Here is a 17,012-nt window from a genome sequence, read left to right as displayed (position 1 = left end):
GAGCACACAGGTTTCAGTAGCTGCAGCACACAGGCCCTGGAGCACAGGCTCAGTAGTTGTGGTACTCAGGCTTAGTTGCTCTGCAGCATGTGAAGTCTTCCCAGACCAGGGATCAAACCTGAGTCCCCTGCATTGGCAGGCAGATTCTTATCAACCGGGCCACCAGGGAAATCCTGAGAATCCGTATTGTTAATGACCCTCACAGATAATTTTTATCATTGGGGCCTCCTTTACATTTCTTCTTCTTTGTGGATGCTAAACTAGACCTGTCTCATTCTTGGTAACATTCTGGTAAACAGGCTCTGGGTGGGCTCAGGAGGCTCTGATTTTTAGCCTCTGCCAATTTCCTTTGTCAGTTTTTAGTGCAGACAGGTATGACATCCAGAGCAGCTGCAGCTACTTTGGGACAAGAGGAGTACAGTTTCCCCCCTCCTCCCCCCATGCACACCCACCACAGCAGGGCTAGCAGATGGGAGAACCTAGTTCCCTGAAGGTTTTGGAGTCACTTTACCTTGAGACTTCTTGTTTGGGGTGATAATACACTTTTCTTTATTGTGTAAGCCTAGGTTTGGGTTTCCTGTCCTTGTGGCTGAAGGGATTCTACTGAAGGCATACATATCTGATGGGCAGACCCATCAGGACAGGACAAAGATGCCAGGATGCAGCCTCTCAGAAATGATGCTTGAATTGATTCTTAAAGAATGAAGAGGGCTTTGACAGGTGAAGCACAGGTGGAGTTTCAGAAGAATCAGGGTTTCCAAAGAAACAGAGGCATGGATTTGTTCCACAAAGTGTATTTGGATGGAACCAGCATACAGAGCAGGACAGGGAGCCGTGTGAGATAAGGCCAGAAAGGCTGAGGGGCTGGAACCTAATCCTGGGATGGGGTCAGTTCTGTGACCCTTCTGGGGCTGTGGAAGGAAGGGGCTAGGAGCCATGATATCAGGGAGGGGGCTGAGATGGCTGGAAACCAGGGGTCAGGAGAGGCAGGGCTCCTGGGATCAGAGTTGATCAGCAATGCGGAGGATTCTTCTGGCTCTCACACCCAGCCATGGGGGAGACACTGTCTTTGAGGCATCACCAGTCCCACAAAAGGTAGAGAAAGGTGTTGAGGGGCCACCGAAGCCCCACAGACCAGCAGAAGCTGGGCCCAGAGCAGCAAGCAGGATTCCAGCAACTGTGGGGATGCGGGATGCTGGAGTGGCCACAACCTGGGCGTCAAGGCTAAACCAACTAGAAAGGCAGGTGTGAACAGACCCTCCCTCGAGGGAGGGGGCTTCCCTAAGTGAGGCTGAGGCCAGTGAGCACTCAACTGGATACAAGAAGGCAAGTCCCTTGGAGGGGGAACAGAAAGAGGGGACCACAGATTGGAAGGCTGTGGAGGCTGAGGCGGCAGATATGGGGCCCAGGCAGCAGTATGAGGAGGGAACAGCCAGCCTGTTCCCCCTCCCCCAGGAGGCCACGGGTGTGGCCGGGTCCCCAGAGGAGTTTGATTGTGACACTCCACCCCCCTCCCATCAGCCTTGGGAGGAACCCAGAGTGTTGGCGTCTGGAACGATCACAGGTGCTGTGAGTCCAGCTGGGCAGGCTCAGGGGTCTGTTCTGGGACCTTCTGTTCTGAAGCATCCACATCCTTCTGGTCACCGGCTGGAGCTGGGACGGGTGCATCATCTGGAAAGGGAGGGAGAACATGGTAGGGCTAGACATCGCAGCCCCTCCTCCCTCCGACCCAGAAATCTGGGCCCCCAGCTCCCTCCCTGGCCCCTGGGCCCAAGGGGCCAGCACCTGTGTCCGGGTGGAACTTCAGCCGTCCCTCGGGGCCGGGGGCTGGGTTGTTGTGGCTTTGCTGCTGCTGTTTCCTCTGTTCCATTTGCAGAACAGCCTGCAGGGGGTGGGGGAGATCACAAAGGCAAGATGGTAGGATACTGAGTCTCCATGGCAACCTGCTGTGTGGTCATGGACCAGTCCTTTCTCAAGGGGCTTCAGTTTTTCTCTCTCATTGAGAGTTAGACTTAATACAAGTTAAAGATCCAGTTCTCCCTTACCTGTCATGGCTTGGGTCACACCTTGGGACAGGGAAGCCTCCTCCTCTCTCTTTGGCCCCCTCCTTTCCTGCTTACAACCTCACTGCCCTTATCCAACATGGCAGCTGCACAGCAGCCAGGGATGAGAACAATGTCTGCCCTTACTCAAGATGGCGGCTGCTGCCACCCATGGATCTACCGGTGATTTAACATAGTGGCCTCAGGCCTTCCCCATTTGTGGACACACTAGGACAAAGGCCACCAGGGATCAGAGAATGGATCCATTTCCCTGGCCAGTCACCTGCTGCAGCTCTCTCTTCTGGGCCTCCAGGCGGCCCTGGGAACGCCCCAGAGCCTCGGTTTCCTGGCTGAGGCGCTGGGCCTTGGCATTGAGCTCTGCCTCCCGGGCAGCCAGCTCCTCCTCAAAACGCCTCAGCTCCTCCTCCGTGTATGCAGGGTGCATCTCTACCGTCTGCAGGGTGAGAACAGGGGCCATCGGCAGGGGGGACACCAGCCTTGGCCCTGCTGATGGAGGAGATTCAGGGAAGGTGGGGAGGCCTGGGTCAGGTGTGTGGATAGAGAGACCAGAACTGGGAAAGGGGATAAAGGCCAGAATTGGGGAAGATCAGGGATGGGGCGAGAGAAATTCCAGGGGGATGGGGGGACAGAGAGCTGAGGATGGGAGACCCAGAGAGAAAGAGAAGTGGCCAGAGACCCTGAAGGAAGGGCTAGGTCTGTGAGAGAGGGATAGTCAGGACCCAGAGTATCGCCCTTGTCCTCACCTCCCAGCCCTCCCCGGTGTCCCCGAACTCCTTCCTCTGCGTGGATGCGAGGAACTCCTCCAGGGTCACGAGGCGGTCCTGGTTGGTGTCCACCTGGGGAGCCAGGTAAGGGTAAGCAACGGGAGCAGGACCTCCTTCCACCTACCTATCTCACCCCCGCCCACAGCCCGGGTCCCTCCACTCACATTCTTCATCACGTGCTCGCGCATGCGCAGCCGCTCCTCCTCCATCTCCCGCATGTCATCGTCCTCATTCTTTGGATCGTACACCTTCTCCAGCTGCAAGAATCAAGTGAAAGGCAGGACGTACTGAGAGGTCCAGGGTATGCTCCTTCCCAGGCTAACCTAACCAACCCCCCACACACACAGAAAACTTCAACTCCCATCAGTCTTTGGGATACCCTGCCACTCCTGGCAGCCTCTTTTTGCCCCAGGGGCTGCTGGGAGTTGTAGTTTCCCCCCTGAACCCACATCCAGGGGGACCTGAGGGGACCCTGAGGATCCTAAGGGGACATGTGGTTGATATGGGCATCCTTTTCACCCACGGCCTCCAAGACACTCACCTCCTTGGTGAAGAGGGCCTCCAGCTCCTGCTCATCCAGGACACCATCGCTGTTGATATCTGAGGAAGAGACAACAAGGTTTCTTGGGGGACCGAGCACAGAGTGGGTCAAGTCCCTATTGATCTGCTAGAGAAGGAATTCTGGCTGATGTGAGGTCTGTTCTCAGAGGATGGGCAACAGCAGGGTGGTTGTTAGGATGGTAGCCTTCAGGCTTCAGTGCCCCACAGACCTGATGCTAGGACACCCCTTTCCCAACCAGGATCTCAAGAATGGAATAGATGAAGGTCAGGCTCCATTGGGACCATTCGTGGGCCCACTGTCTTACAGAATAACTTGATCTCTAGCTACCAGTGATCTGGCCACAGGATCAGCCCCTTTGCCCAGGATCCAGGGGTGTCAGTGGCACCTCCCTGAGAACCACCCCAGGGCTGACTCCCATCGCCAGAGAAGCTTCTCCCTGCCAATGTGCCATATGTGCCTTGCTCACTGACCCCATGGCGGTATCCAGGAACCCTGACCTTGCAAATCCAATGGTTAGTCTTTAGCCTGCACCTTAACTTGACTTTCTGCCTTTGGCTCCCAAAACATCATTCTCTCCTCTCCAGCTGCCCTTATTTTCCTTAGCCAGCCCTGCCCTCTCCCTGACCTCTACACTTCGGTGTACCCCAGGGGTCAGGACTGTCTTTCCTATCAAATATTCAGATTTGTCCATTACGGTTGCCATGAGTCAGATGGGCTGTTTAAATTTAAATCAGTATCAAATAAGAGTAAGATTTCAGTTTATCAGTCCCACTTGCTATATGCTGCTGCTGCTGCTAAGTCACTTCAGTCGTGTCCGACTCTGTGCGACCCCATAGATGGCAGCCCACTAGGCTCTGCTGTCCCTGCGATTCTCCAGGCAAGAACACTGGAGTGGGCTGCCATTTCCTTCTGCAATGAAGGAAAGTGAAAAGTGAAAGTGAAGTCGCTCAGTCGTGTCCGACTCTTCGCGACCCCATGGACTGCAGCCTACCAGGCTCCTCCATCCATGGGATTTTCCAGGCAGGAGTACTGGAGTGGGGTGCCATCGTCTTCTCCGCTTGCTACATGGCAAGTGCTCAATACCCATAAATGGCCAGTGGCTGCCATATTGGGCAGCACAGAACATTAGCCATCATAAGGAGAGTTCAATTGACCCAGACTTCTTAGATGGGTTTCCCTCACTTTAATGCCATCCACAGCTGCCTCCACACTTGAATATCCCACTGCCTACTCTCCATCGACACCTAAATGTCTAACAGACATCTCTAACTTGATGTGAACAGACCCAGCTCCCAGTCTTCTTTGCTTTTCTCTCCCATTCCTTCCAGTTGCTCAGGCCAAATATCTCAGAGTCACCCTTGACTCTTGTTCTATTACAGTCCTCATCCAGTCCATCTCCAAGTCCTACCAGCTTGACCTTCAAGAAGAATCCTATCACTCTTTCCTACTTCCATGGTCCAGCCATCAGCATCTCATGACTTCTGACTTGGGTCCTGGTTTTGACCCTTGGCCCCTACAGCCTGTCCTCGACACAGCACCCAGCACTCAGATGAATCCTGTCAACACTTAAGGCAGGTGGGGTCAGTTCCTCTGCTCAAAATCCTTTTTCAGCAGTAAAAGCAGTAAAAGCCCTCAGCAGTAAAAGCTCGGAGTCCTAACCCCTGGATTGCCAGGGAATTCCGTTTCTCATCATTCTTCTCTTCCAGCATTCTGTTCCAGTGACCTTGGAAAACCTACCAAGTTCATTCTCCCCTGCCTGTGTTTGCTGTGCCCCCGATTTAGACAAGTATCTGTGAGGCTCCACCCCTCACTTCACCGAGGTCTTGGTTCAAATGTCATCTCTCTTGAGCTGTGCTGTGCCATCCAGTGGCTGCTAGCTACATGGGGCAAATGAAATTTAAATGAACAACAATCACATACAATGAAAAACTCATTTCCTTGACATTATGCTAAGTGAAATAAGCCAGTCACAAAAAGACAAATACTGTACAATTCCACTTCTATGCAGTAGCTAGAAGAGTTAAAAATCATAGAGAAAAGAAAACAGAAGTAACTACGGGCTGGGGGAAAGGTCATGCGGAACTGATGATTAACACAGAGCTTCAGTTTTTGCAAAGATGAAAACACTTGCATAACAATGTGAATGTACTTAACTCGATTGAAATGTACATTTAAAAATGGCTAAGATGGTAGATTTTATGTCAAGTGTATTTTTTTTTATGTCAAGCATATTTTACTACAATCACAAAATTTTAAAAATTTAACTTAACTGCCCCCCCCCCCACTATTCTGTTTCTTAGTTGTAAAACCCACATTTCAAGTCCTTAATTAATAGCCATGGGAACTAATGGAACACATGGGAACTAATAAGAACCTATTGTATAGCACAGGGAACTCTACTCAATACTCTGTAATGATCTACATGGGGAAAGTAGCTTAAAAAAATAAGCTAAAAAAAAGCTAAAATGGAGTCACTTCGCTGTACAGCAGAAATTAGCACAACACTGTAAATCAACTACGACCCAATAAAAATTAATTCAAAAAAAAAGAACAAAGGATGCTGGGTTAATAAACTTTCTCATTAAAAAAAAAAAAAAAAAGACTTTGCTGGTGATCCAGTGGTTAAGACTCTATGCTTCTACTGTAGGGAGCACGTGTTCAATCCCTGGTTGGGGAACTAAGATCCCGTACTCTGTGTGGTATGGCAAAAAAAAAAAAAAAGCAACATGGGGCTGGTGGCTGCTGTATTGGACAACACAGGCGTGGAACATTTCCATCAGCGTAGAAAGTTCTGCTGGACAATGCTGACCTAGCAAACACCTTTCCAGACCAAGCTATCTAAAAATCGTCACTGTAGACCCGAAATTCCGATGTCCTTGTTTCCATGGTACATGTGACTCTCTGATCATCTACTATAGAACCAACTTCACCAATTCTAAAAATGTCCTTTTTTTGCTCCCCATATTTTATCATCCATGAAATTGGGAGGCATCTTATCATTGAGGGTGTGTCAGTTTAAAGGGCAGTTTGTATAAAATTCAAGTGTGTCTTACACTCCAAGGTCACTTTGATTCACTTAAAATAGAGTATTTGCCTGATCACAGGCTCTGTGATGGCAGGGAGACTTTCTTTTGTTCACATCTGTATCTACAGGGTCTCCATGAAGCTCAGTCCTTAGAGGTCACTTAGCAAACATTTGTTGAATAAATGAATCAGACCCTGCTAAGCTCTGGTGACAGGCTATAGCTTTTGCGTTGGGATCCTGGGCACACCTGAGGGGGCCGGGCAAGAAGTGACAAAGTGACATCAGGGGGATTCCCTGGTCGTCCTGTAAAGTTAGGACTCTGCGCTTTAACTGCCAAGGGCCCCTGGTTCAATCCCTGGTCAGGGAACTAAGATCCTGCAAGCCTCAAGGCACAGTCAAAAAAAAAAAAGTGACATCAGGATATAAGATCTAGCACGGGCCAGATTCAGAGCCAAACGTCTGGTATTTGGAGGTTTTGGAATTAGAGGCTGGACACAGAGGTGATGTTTCCAGACAGGAGGAGAATGAAGGGGAATATGCCCCGGAATTAGCAGGTGGAAGGGGCTCCCTGGAGGCCTGGTGACTAGGGTTTAGCACCCCCCAGAAACCCCGCCTTAGCGACAGGACCCCAGGGGCAACTGGGGCTTCTGGACTGCCATGAAGTGGGGGGTCCATGCCTAGCCAAGCCAAGCTCTGTTAGGGATAATGATCAGTCCTTACAACCCAGAAGTCTGGTGTACCCCAGAAGAAAGGACCAGCTCTTGTATGCAGATCCTGGCCCCAACAACAGGGAGCGACAGGGTCTTCCTGACCACCAGGGGAGAGGGGCTCAGCACTCTTTGGCCTTCTTAAGCCCCATGACATGAGGGAGACCCCTTTTCAGCATTCAGGCCCCAGACAGGTCAGACCTCAGTGTTAACCTGGGTTCTGGGACTCCCTCCCCACCTTACCATGCAGTATGAAGAAGGTCTTCGGGTTAAACCTGTTGGGGTCCAATCCATCCAGTTCCTCCCACACCTCCTTCAACTGGGCTTGGCTGCCCTGTGGAAGGGAGAGCCAGGGGCTCATGAGCAAGAAGGCTGGGTCCCACAGGATGAAGCTAGAGAACCCTTTTACCCCCATCCCTCGAATGTCTTACCCCTCAAACAAGAAAACTACAACTCCCAGCAGCCCCTGGAGGTAGCTAGGCACATTAAAAGGGAGCTCTGCCTCAAGGTCTGCTGGGAGTTATAATTTTTCAGCTGCTTTCTTGTGGAGCTTGGAAAGTTGGACGTGGTGGGGGTTAGGCATGAATGGGGGTCCTTACAGGCACATTGACTTTGGGGTGTTCTCGGTGCCGGCGCTGTTGCTCTTCCAGCTTCCTCTCCGCCTCCTTCCGCTGCTCTTCCCCCAGGGACTCCAGATAACGGCGTCTCTCGTGTTCTTTGAGCATTTCGTAGCGTTTGAACTCTTCATGATGGGCTGCGTCGTACTGGGCCAGGTCCCGAGTGGCCTGGGGAAAGGGAGCCGGTCATTCCCACCTCACCTCTATGCCCAGTTCCTAATTCCAACCTCTGAGCGCCAGGCCCTTGGCTCTGAATCTGGCCCCTCTCCCACCATGCTGGGTCTTAGGTCCTGATGTCGCTTCTTGCCCCATAACCCACAGCCTCCCCTCTTTGCTCAAAAAAAGATGAGGATGGTTACACAATAGTGACATTAACTCACCTTTTTCAAGTCCTCCACAATCTCAAGATTTTGGAGGAATAAATAATAAGGAATAGCTCATGAGGTGGCTTACTAGGGAAAGCAGTACAGTTAAGAGAATAAAGATGATGAGGGCTGTAATTATTCTGTCCAGGGTTCAAATCTAGGCTCTGTTATGTGAGCAAGTCCCAGCTGCTGTATCACCTCGGGCTAATCACTCATTCTCTCTGTGCCTCTGTTTCTGCCTCTGGAAATTGGAGATAACAATGCATAGTGGGTGGTACAGGGTCCCCCACCCCCCACCTCAGAAGTCATCTGAACAGAACTGCAGAATGTGACTTTTCTTTGAAACAGGATCTTTGCAGATCTAATTAGGTAAGATGAGGTCCTGCTGGATGAGGGTGGGCCCTAATTCTAAGGACTAGTGTCTACAGAGAGGACACAGAGAAAGACAGAGAGCATGCCTGGACATGGAGTGAGGTGTCTACAAGCCAAGGAATGCTGGCAACCCCCAGCAGCTAGAGGTAGAAAGGAGCAGATGCCTCTAAAGAAACTTTGGTTTTGGCCCAGGGATACTGATTTTGGACTTCCGTCCTCCAGAACTATGAGAGAAACCTTTGTGTTGTTTTAAGCCATGAGTCTGTGGTAATTTGTTATATGGAAGCAATAGAAAGCCAATACAGCTGTTGTGTGGGGAACAGACAGAGGTTCTCAACCTGGGCTGACTGTGGTCCCCAGGGGACAGCTGTCAATGTCTGCAGATACTGTTGGTCACAGCTGGGGGAGGTCTATTGGCATCTAGTGGGTAGAGGCCAGGAATGCTGCTAAACACCACACAATGCACAAATAGCCCCACAACAAATTATTCAGCCCCAAATGCCAAAAGTGCCAAGAAACCCTGTTGATGCCTGTGAAAGGCAGAAGCAAGAAGCCCATTTCTCAATATGACAGGGGTTGAGACCAGGAGAATGACAGTGGGGCTGGAGGAAAGCAGACAGTTTCCAGAACGTTTTGGAAAGAAGCGGCAGAAACATCCCTCAGGGACAGAGGTCAAATGACTGTTATTATCTTTATGGCCACTAGATGGCGCTCCAGTCAGCCAGGAAAGCAGGCTGAGGTTCAGGCTAGGAGGAAGGGAGTGGGTTCTGTCCAGGCAGCTACAGCAGGGCTGTAAGCCAGGGAGAGGCAGAGGCCAGGGCAGGCCTGAGCATCCCTGGCCACTCCCCAGCCCCACACGTGGCTTTGCGCAGGAGGCCCGGCTGCGGATTCCACTTCTCACACGAGGACTGTTTAGTTGCTGGGCTGGTCTAACAAATTACAGTCAATTTTGTGGCTTAAAAAAACACACACATCATCTTACAGTATGGAGGCTGGAGTCTGAAATTAGTTTCAGTGCGCTGCAATTACAGTGCTGGCAAAGCCGTGCCTCCCTCCGGAGATTCTAGGAGAGAATCCTCTTCTTTGACTTTTCCAGTTTTTACAAAGACTTTTTTCTTGGCTGCCCCAATCAGGGGATGAACCTGCACCCTCGGCAGTGAAAGCTCAGAATCCTAACCACTGGACCCCCAGGGAACATCCAGAAGTAAACTCAATTTTTGTTTTTTCTTTGCCATGCAACACACTTGGCAGGATCTCAGTTCCCTGACCAGGGATGGACCCTGGGCCATTACAGTGAAAGCCTGGAATCCTAACACTAGAATGCCAGAGAACCCTATAAGGACCCTTTTGATGACACTAAGGGCCCACCGGGATAACTCAGGCTCATCCCCCATCTCAATATCCTTGGCTTAATCACATATGCACAGGCCCTTTTGCCACATCAGGTCATATAGTGAACAGGTAACATCTTTCGAGGGGCTGTTATTCTGCCTACAACAAGGACACAGAGGAAATCCCTGCCCTCCAGTCACAGGGGAGAGATCTGAACCCAGGTGTGACTGGAGCCAACTCCCCCCACCCCTCAACTCTGCCTTCCTGTAGAGAATCTGGGGAAGCCGTTTTTAGGCACACCCAGCCCTCTGCAGCCTGCTGGCCTCAGAGAACACCAGGCGGGGGTGAGCAGGCTGGTCCTGGGCTCCGCCCCCTTCTTCCCCTGAGGGCAGAAGGCTGCCCTCAGTCCTCTGCCTTCAGGTCCCCTGCAAGTTACCGTCTGGATCAACAGCTCTAGGTCCCGGGCCTCAAATGTGTGCTGATTCTGAGGGTCCAGGTGTTCAAATTGCTTCAGGAGGTTCAGGTGATCCAACTGTACATCTGGATGAGAGGGAAGATGGGGGGGAAAAGCATGAACTCATAGAATGTTCCTTCTTCCAAAATCCCTATCCTGGACTGGATGGGCTGGATCTGCTCTAAAGGAGGTCACAGAGGGCATGGAAGGATGTCACAGAGGACAGCACGGATGGGCCTGGAGCAGTCATGGAGGGCTTCGTGGAGGAGGCAATGAACACAACTGAATCTGATGCTGAAAATTGTAATAACCACGATAATAACCAACATGTGTCAAATACGTACTATATGCCAGGCCCTGCTCCCTAAACACATTAAATATATTAATGCATTTACTTTTCACAAAAGTCTCACATAGGTTCCGCAATTATCTCACATTATGGATGCGGAAACTGAGGCTCAGAGAGGGAAAGGGACACCTAGGTCACCATCTAAGAAGAGGCAGAATGAAGACTAGTTGGGCTTCATAGCACATGATACTCAACCTCCGTTATGGGTTGAACTGCCTTGCCCCTACATTCACACAGGGATTGAAATCCTGACCCCCAGTATCGCAGAACTTATTTGGAGACAGGGTTTTACAGAGGTGATCAAGTTAAAATGAGGTTATGAGGGTGAGCCTTAATCCCATATGACAGGAGTCCTTATAAAAATGGAAAATCTGGGGGCCTCCCTGGTGGTTCAGTGGTGAAGAATCTGCCTGCTAATGCAGGAGACACAGGTTCGATCGCTGGTCTGGGAAGATCTCACATGCCTTGGAGCAACTGTGCCTGACCGCTGCAACTATCTAGCCTGTGCTCTAGATCTGGGGAGCCGCAACTACAGAAGCCCACCGCGCCTGGAGCCCGTCTCCACCACAAGAGAAGCCCCTGCACCGCAACTAGAGAGTAGCCCTTGCTCTTTCACTGGTGGTCTGCCCAGCAAGGAAAACCCAGCACAGCCAAATAAATAAATTTAAAAAAAAATAAAAATTTTTTAAAGTGTTAGGAAGAAAATTTGATCAATCTTCTACACAGATTTTACAAACGTGGTGAGGAGGAGACCCCGGAGGCGCTCCCTGCCCAAATCACCTAGATGCAGGGGAGGGAGGCCTCCTGACCCACTGGCCCCGCCCCCCGCCTCATCGGCCCCGCCCACTGCGCCGCACTCACTGGGCTCCTGCTGGGCGTCCATCTTGGCCTTGAGCAGCATCCTCAGCCTAGACACCTCCTGCCGCTTGAGCTCATCCAGCTTGGTGCGGACATGGTGGCTGACGAAGTCCAGCTCCCGGCTCAGCTTCCCACTCTGCCCAGGAGAGAGGGGACACTGGTCAAGCCGCCCTCTCTGGAGCCTTCTGCAAGCTTTCTGATGCCTTCCTGGGGTGCCCCAAAGCCCCCAAGACAGGATCGACATTTAGATAAGGCTGATTCACACGACACCCCCCGCCCCCGCCCCTGAAACAGAGAAAGTGCGGGGCGGGGGGCGGGGGGCGGCACAGAGGGGTGCGTCCACTTGCTCAGAAGAGCGTGAGGGGGCGGGGCTGGGATTGGAACCCAGCACCATGCCACTCCAGAACCTGCCTGCCTACGTGGCCACTGTTTCTGACGTTATTTCCCACTTGTATGACCTTGAACAAGCTACGTAGGCTCTAGGGCTACTGTTTCTCTGGCTAGGCAGCGGGACGGGCTGGGCTCATTGACCTCTGGTTCCACCCATCCATTGTCGGGGGGTCCAGGTAAGTGGGGACAGATGAGAACCCCAGGAATGCTGGGAGGTTTGCAGGGAGCAGAGCTGCCCTCCTCATCAGCCCTGGGTCAAGGAGTTTGGGGTAGGGCAGAGGAGCGGGGCAGGCAGTTGTGTGTGTGTCTGTGTGTGTGTGAGAGTGAGCATTCTTTTCAAGAGACTCTGCTTAGGGGATGGGTCAGGATATGGGCTCAGGGCTCAGTCAGTCCAGGGATTGAGACCCAGGCCTCTGGGAAGGACAAACACTGCTACCAGGACCTCAGGGTCCGCCTCTGTAAAATGGGGAGAATCCCAACTCCTCTGGAGGCTTAAGGTGAGTTAGAGGAGATGTGCGTGATGACAGCATCTCCTGTGTTTTGAATTCTTCCTGTGTGGACAGCACTTTGCTGAGAACTCACAGAATCATACCTTGCAGAGTGCAGACTGAGGACAGACACTGTGCACGTCCATGTCTTTTACATGTCTTACCTCAGACAGTCCTGTCGTCGCCCCACTTTTCAGATGGGAAAACTGAGGCACAGTGCAGGGAGGCCACACAGCTGATAGAGCTGATACTGGAAACCATGGCCCACCCACATCCACACTTAACCACACATTCCCTCTCCCCCCGGCCCAGATCCTTTCCCAGCTATGCAACCTGGAGAAGCGACTTCCCCAGGCTCAGACTCTGCCCTCTGAGCACGCATCCCCTCATCCCCACCCAGCGTGCTCGCACCCAGCCACACCGCACCTTGATGTCCTCGGCGTTGGCAGCCTGCAGCTTTTCCCGGAAGTGCCCGTCAGTCTCCAGCACATTGATGACTTCCTGGAGGTACCGGTGATAGTACAGGCCTGTGTCCTGGGGCAACAAAGATGAACATAGCAGTGCCAGCCCTGGCCCCCTCTCTGGTTCTGCCCTGCAGATAGGACCCAAAGACCACCCCACAACCCTGAGCAGGAGATCTCCCCCCTGGGACACAGGCTCTGGAGCCAGCAACCTCGGTTGCTCTGTAATCACAGACAAATTACCCAATCCTATGGGCCTCAGCTCTCACCTCCTCTTAGGTCTGTCTGTGCTGGAGATGAAATTAAAATCACATGGGTAAACACTATGCCCCCAGAGTGGACATACTGCAATTTATTGGCAAGCAGTGAAACACACAGTCATCCATTCAACCAGCATTCACCCAGCCCCTATCATTTCCTAGGCACTGTTCAAGAGAACACAGCCAGTGAACCAGACAGACAAAAACCAGAACTTCCTTATGGTCCAGTGGTTAAGAGTTTGCACTTCCAATGCAGGGGGTGAAGGTTCAATCCCTGGTTGGGGAACTAAGATCCCACATGCCTCATGGCAAGGCCAAAAAAAGAAAAAGACTGATAAAAATCCCTGGGCTCTTAGTCCTAGCCCTGCCACTTTCCTTTTCCAGGGTCTCACTCTTCCACAGACAATAAAATTCCCTCCTTCTCAGAACTGTGGTGAAAAGTAATGAGATAAGAAGCCTGACACATAGTAAGCCTTTAGAAGACACTCAGTCTACCACGGCGATCATTACACATGTTGAGGAAAAGAAATGGGAAGAGATCGCCCACCTATGTCACTGTGGGTTTAATAGCGTCCTACTGCTGCTCTAACAAATATCACAAACTAAGCGACTTAGAGCCGTAAAAATTTATTCTCTTAACAGAGTTCGGGAAGTCACAAGTCCAAAGAGGTTCAGCAGGACTGGGCTTATTCTGGAGACTTAAGGGAACAGTCTGCTTCCTTGCCTCTTCCAGCATCTAGAGGCCGCCTGCATTCCCTGGCTTATGGCCTTGCCTCACTCTGACCTCTGCTTACATCATCACATCGCCTCTGACACTGACCTTCTTGCCTCTCTTCTAGGGGACCCTTGTGGTTACACTGGGCCCATCTGAACAGTACAGGACATAGAGAAGGAAATAGCCAACCCACTCCAGTATTCTTGCCTGGGAAATCCCACAGACAGAAGAGCTGGTAGGCTCCAGTCTATGGGGTCGCCTCAAAGAGTCAGACACGACTTAGCGACTCAACAACAAAATACTACAGTATACAGAACTGTGAAAAAGAAAGTGAAAAGTGTCAAGGAGAAAAACAAAGTTTGCAGCATGGAATGTTTTTGCAATTCTTTCTACACATGGATACACCCCTGTGTATGCCAGCAACTAGTCATATATATTCAGATACAGGGTTTTTTTTGTTGCTGTTTCATAAAAGTAAAGTCATCCTCTGTAAACAAACAAACAAAATACAGGATTACTTCTCCACCTAACTCAATCATACCTGCAAACACTCTTTTGCCATATATTCACAGGTTCTGGGCATGGACATCTTTGGGGGCCATCATTCAACCAAACAGAGTAGGCTGAATCCCAAATCTGCCAATGACTAGCCATGTAATGACTAGTAGGACTGCTAGGATGCCTACTTAAATTTAAATTTCAGCTAAAACAACAAATAACTTTCAGAATATGGATACTGCATGGAGGGCACTTATATTAATAATTATTCATTGCGTATCTGAAATTTAATTTTAAGTGAGCATCCTTTATGTGCGAAGTCTTGCAGCCTTAGTCCTTGGTCAAGATACTTAACTCTGTGCCTCAGCTTCCTCACCTGTAAAGTAAGGTTAAGGAATACCTACCTCATAGGGGCTGTTATGAGGATTAGAGGAGTTAATATTGCTAAATATTTAACTCAGAGCTTAGTTGTTGTTCAGCTGCTCAGTCATGTCTGACTCCTTGAGACCCCATGGACTGCAGCATGCCGGCTTCTCTGTCCTTCACTATCTTCTGGAGTTTGCTCAAAGTCATGTTCATTGAGTCGGTGATGCTATCTAACCATCTCATCCTCTGCTGCCGCCTTCACTTTTTTCCTTCAGCACTTAGTAGGAGCTGTCAGTATTATTATGATTGTGGTCATTGCCATTTATAACCTTCTGTTAGTCTCAGAATAAAGTCTCCACCATGGTCCACAAGGCCATGTGTGATCTGCCCCAGTCCATCTCTGACCTAGTCTCCCCTTATTTCACTCTGTCTCAAGCCACACTGGCCTCCTCTATGTCCTTCTACTCACTCCGCTCTCCACCATGCAGCCTTTGCACAGGCTGTTCCTTCTGCCTGGAATATTCTTCCCGGCACTCCAGATCTCAGTTCAAATGATCCCTCCTTCCTCCCTGACCATCACCGCTGGTGGTTCATTCTCAGTGGCCCCAGCCTTTCCAGTGAGCTAAGCTGGTCTGTGAGGGCAGGGGGCTTGCTCTAAATGAACTAAGGGAAAGGGAACTCAAGCTGCACTTCTGTGTCTGCAGAGAATTCACGGGGCAAAGGTCTCAGCTGCTGGGTGGGGACCTGCCACACCACACACAGGAACTCAGAATGAACTGTTCCAGAGACAGCAACGTGTCCATTCCTATTGGAAGCTGTAGGATTCGGGCCACGAATCAGGGCACTAGCCTTGAGGCTCTTTTAAAGTTCCAAATTCCCTAAGACCATAGGTTTCATAGGGTTTGACAGACACGTATTGGAATAAATGAGTATTTTCCATGCCCCATGCCCATCATACTTTAAACTACAACTCCCATGAGCTCCCTGACGTGAGAACACCACAGTTAGCTAACATCACCAGCTCAGCGTGCTATTGGGAAATGTAGTTTCGCCCCCCCCCCCCGCCCCCAGCTTCCTTCTTGAGGGGAGGGCGTCTTAAAGGAGCAGAGATATTTAGGTGTGTGGGGGGTAGGGGGCAGGGTCCCGGGGGCGGGATGCAGATTTTCTATCTAAAATCTGACCTGATTCCCCATACCTCATAGTCAGAGAGAGACTTAAAATCTCACACACACACACACACACACACACACACACACACACACGCACACACGCACACACGCCCTCAAGTTTTTCACCACGTCAAAGCCCTGGGACCGCAAAGAATGGCAGGCAAACTCCAAGCCACATCCGTAGCCACCCAGGGGCCACGGGGTAGCGGGAACTGTAGTACCACTGCAAACACATGACTGGCAAGCAGGGAAGGGCCACTTACAGGGCTCTCGGTCGCGGGATTCTCCTCCTTGGGCGCCCCCCGCTCCAGGGGCACGGCCAGAACAGCGCGCAGCAGCAGTAGAGACGGCAGGAGGAAGAGGGCTGCACGGGGCCCAGAGGGAGGCATGGCGGCGTGGTCTGTTGGGGGCGGAGAGGTGGGATATGTTTGTCCCAAGACTCCTCCTCCCCCTGGACCCAGGAGTCTGGACTTCCAGCGCCGCTCCCCGCCCCTTTCCAAGAATCAAGATTCAAAGCGTTTAGTTCTCCGGACCTAGGAGTCTGAGCCTCCAGCCTTTCCTTCCTCAGACCCAGGAGTCCTGGCTTCCAGCATCCTCTTCGCTTAGACTCAGGAATCCGGGATCTCGACCCCCTCTTTCCCTAAACCCAAAGGTCGAGGCCCCAGCCTCCTCTTCTCCCAGGACCTAGAGGTACCGGGGTCCTCCCCCGAGATCCGGTTTTCCAGCCCTCCTGTCCCCCGCCTCGCTTCTTCCCAGGACCGAAGAGTCTAGGACGCTCCAGCCCCTTACCTCTCCTTCACCGCAGAGGGCGTCTTCCTGGCATAGAACCTCCGGAGCTTTCTTGGTGTTTTCCCCCCTAGGCCACGCCCACTTTCCCGCAGAGGACCCGATCTCAGCAGCCTGATTGGTCCACGCTGGCTCCAGGTTCCTCGGGCCCCTGTCTAGCGGCTCCGCCCCTTGTCGAAGTCGCTGGCCTTTTCTCGAAAGCCTAGCCTCTTTTCTTGGAAGCCCTACCTTTTGACGCCACATATCCTGCTTTTTAGGAGAAAGAATGGAGACTTTCAAAGAGAACTACAACTCCCTCTCGGACCGGGGCAAAAATGAGTCTACTTCAGCGGGCATCTTGGCCTCTTTGGCTCATGGGAGTTGTAGTTTTCTGATTTATTTTCTCGCCTGGACGTGGCTGTAAATTACAGA

The 17,012-nt window shown here is 51.4% G+C and overlaps 2 protein-coding genes across 3 annotated transcripts in view; one reads left to right on the top strand and one right to left on the bottom strand.

Moving 5' to 3' along the window:
* TULP2 (TUB like protein 2) overlaps nt 1–17,012 on the top strand; it is a 62,269-nt gene that overhangs the window by 37,066 nt on the left and 8,191 nt on the right. The gene's annotated exons all lie outside the window — the stretch shown is intronic.
* NUCB1 (nucleobindin 1) lies at nt 779–16,926 on the bottom strand. 2 transcript variants are annotated; one of them, XM_043899749.1, is made up of 13 exons: nt 16,605–16,926; nt 16,079–16,215; nt 12,773–12,880; nt 11,472–11,604; nt 10,244–10,347; nt 7,721–7,906; nt 7,365–7,455; nt 3,369–3,427; nt 2,992–3,084; nt 2,807–2,899; nt 2,326–2,496; nt 1,786–1,882; nt 779–1,671 (listed from the first exon to the last, which is right to left on the bottom strand). In XM_043899749.1, exons 2-13 carry the CDS (start codon nt 16,202–16,204, stop codon nt 1,559–1,561), a joined length of 1,374 nt encoding a protein of 457 aa, XP_043755684.1. In that variant the 5' UTR covers nt 16,205–16,215; nt 16,605–16,926; the 3' UTR covers nt 779–1,558. The 2 variants fall into 2 exon arrangements, with proteins under 2 accessions (XP_043755684.1, XP_043755686.1); XM_043899751.1 differs by lacking the exon at nt 16,605–16,926 and adding an exon at nt 16,349–16,584.

This window comes from Cervus elaphus, chromosome 4, assembly GCF_910594005.1.
Source record: "Cervus elaphus chromosome 4, mCerEla1.1, whole genome shotgun sequence".
Lineage (NCBI taxonomy): Eukaryota > Metazoa > Chordata > Mammalia > Artiodactyla > Cervidae > Cervus > Cervus elaphus.
The sequence above is the reverse complement of the archived record's forward strand: the minus strand, read 5'-3'. Positions and strand labels throughout refer to the sequence as shown.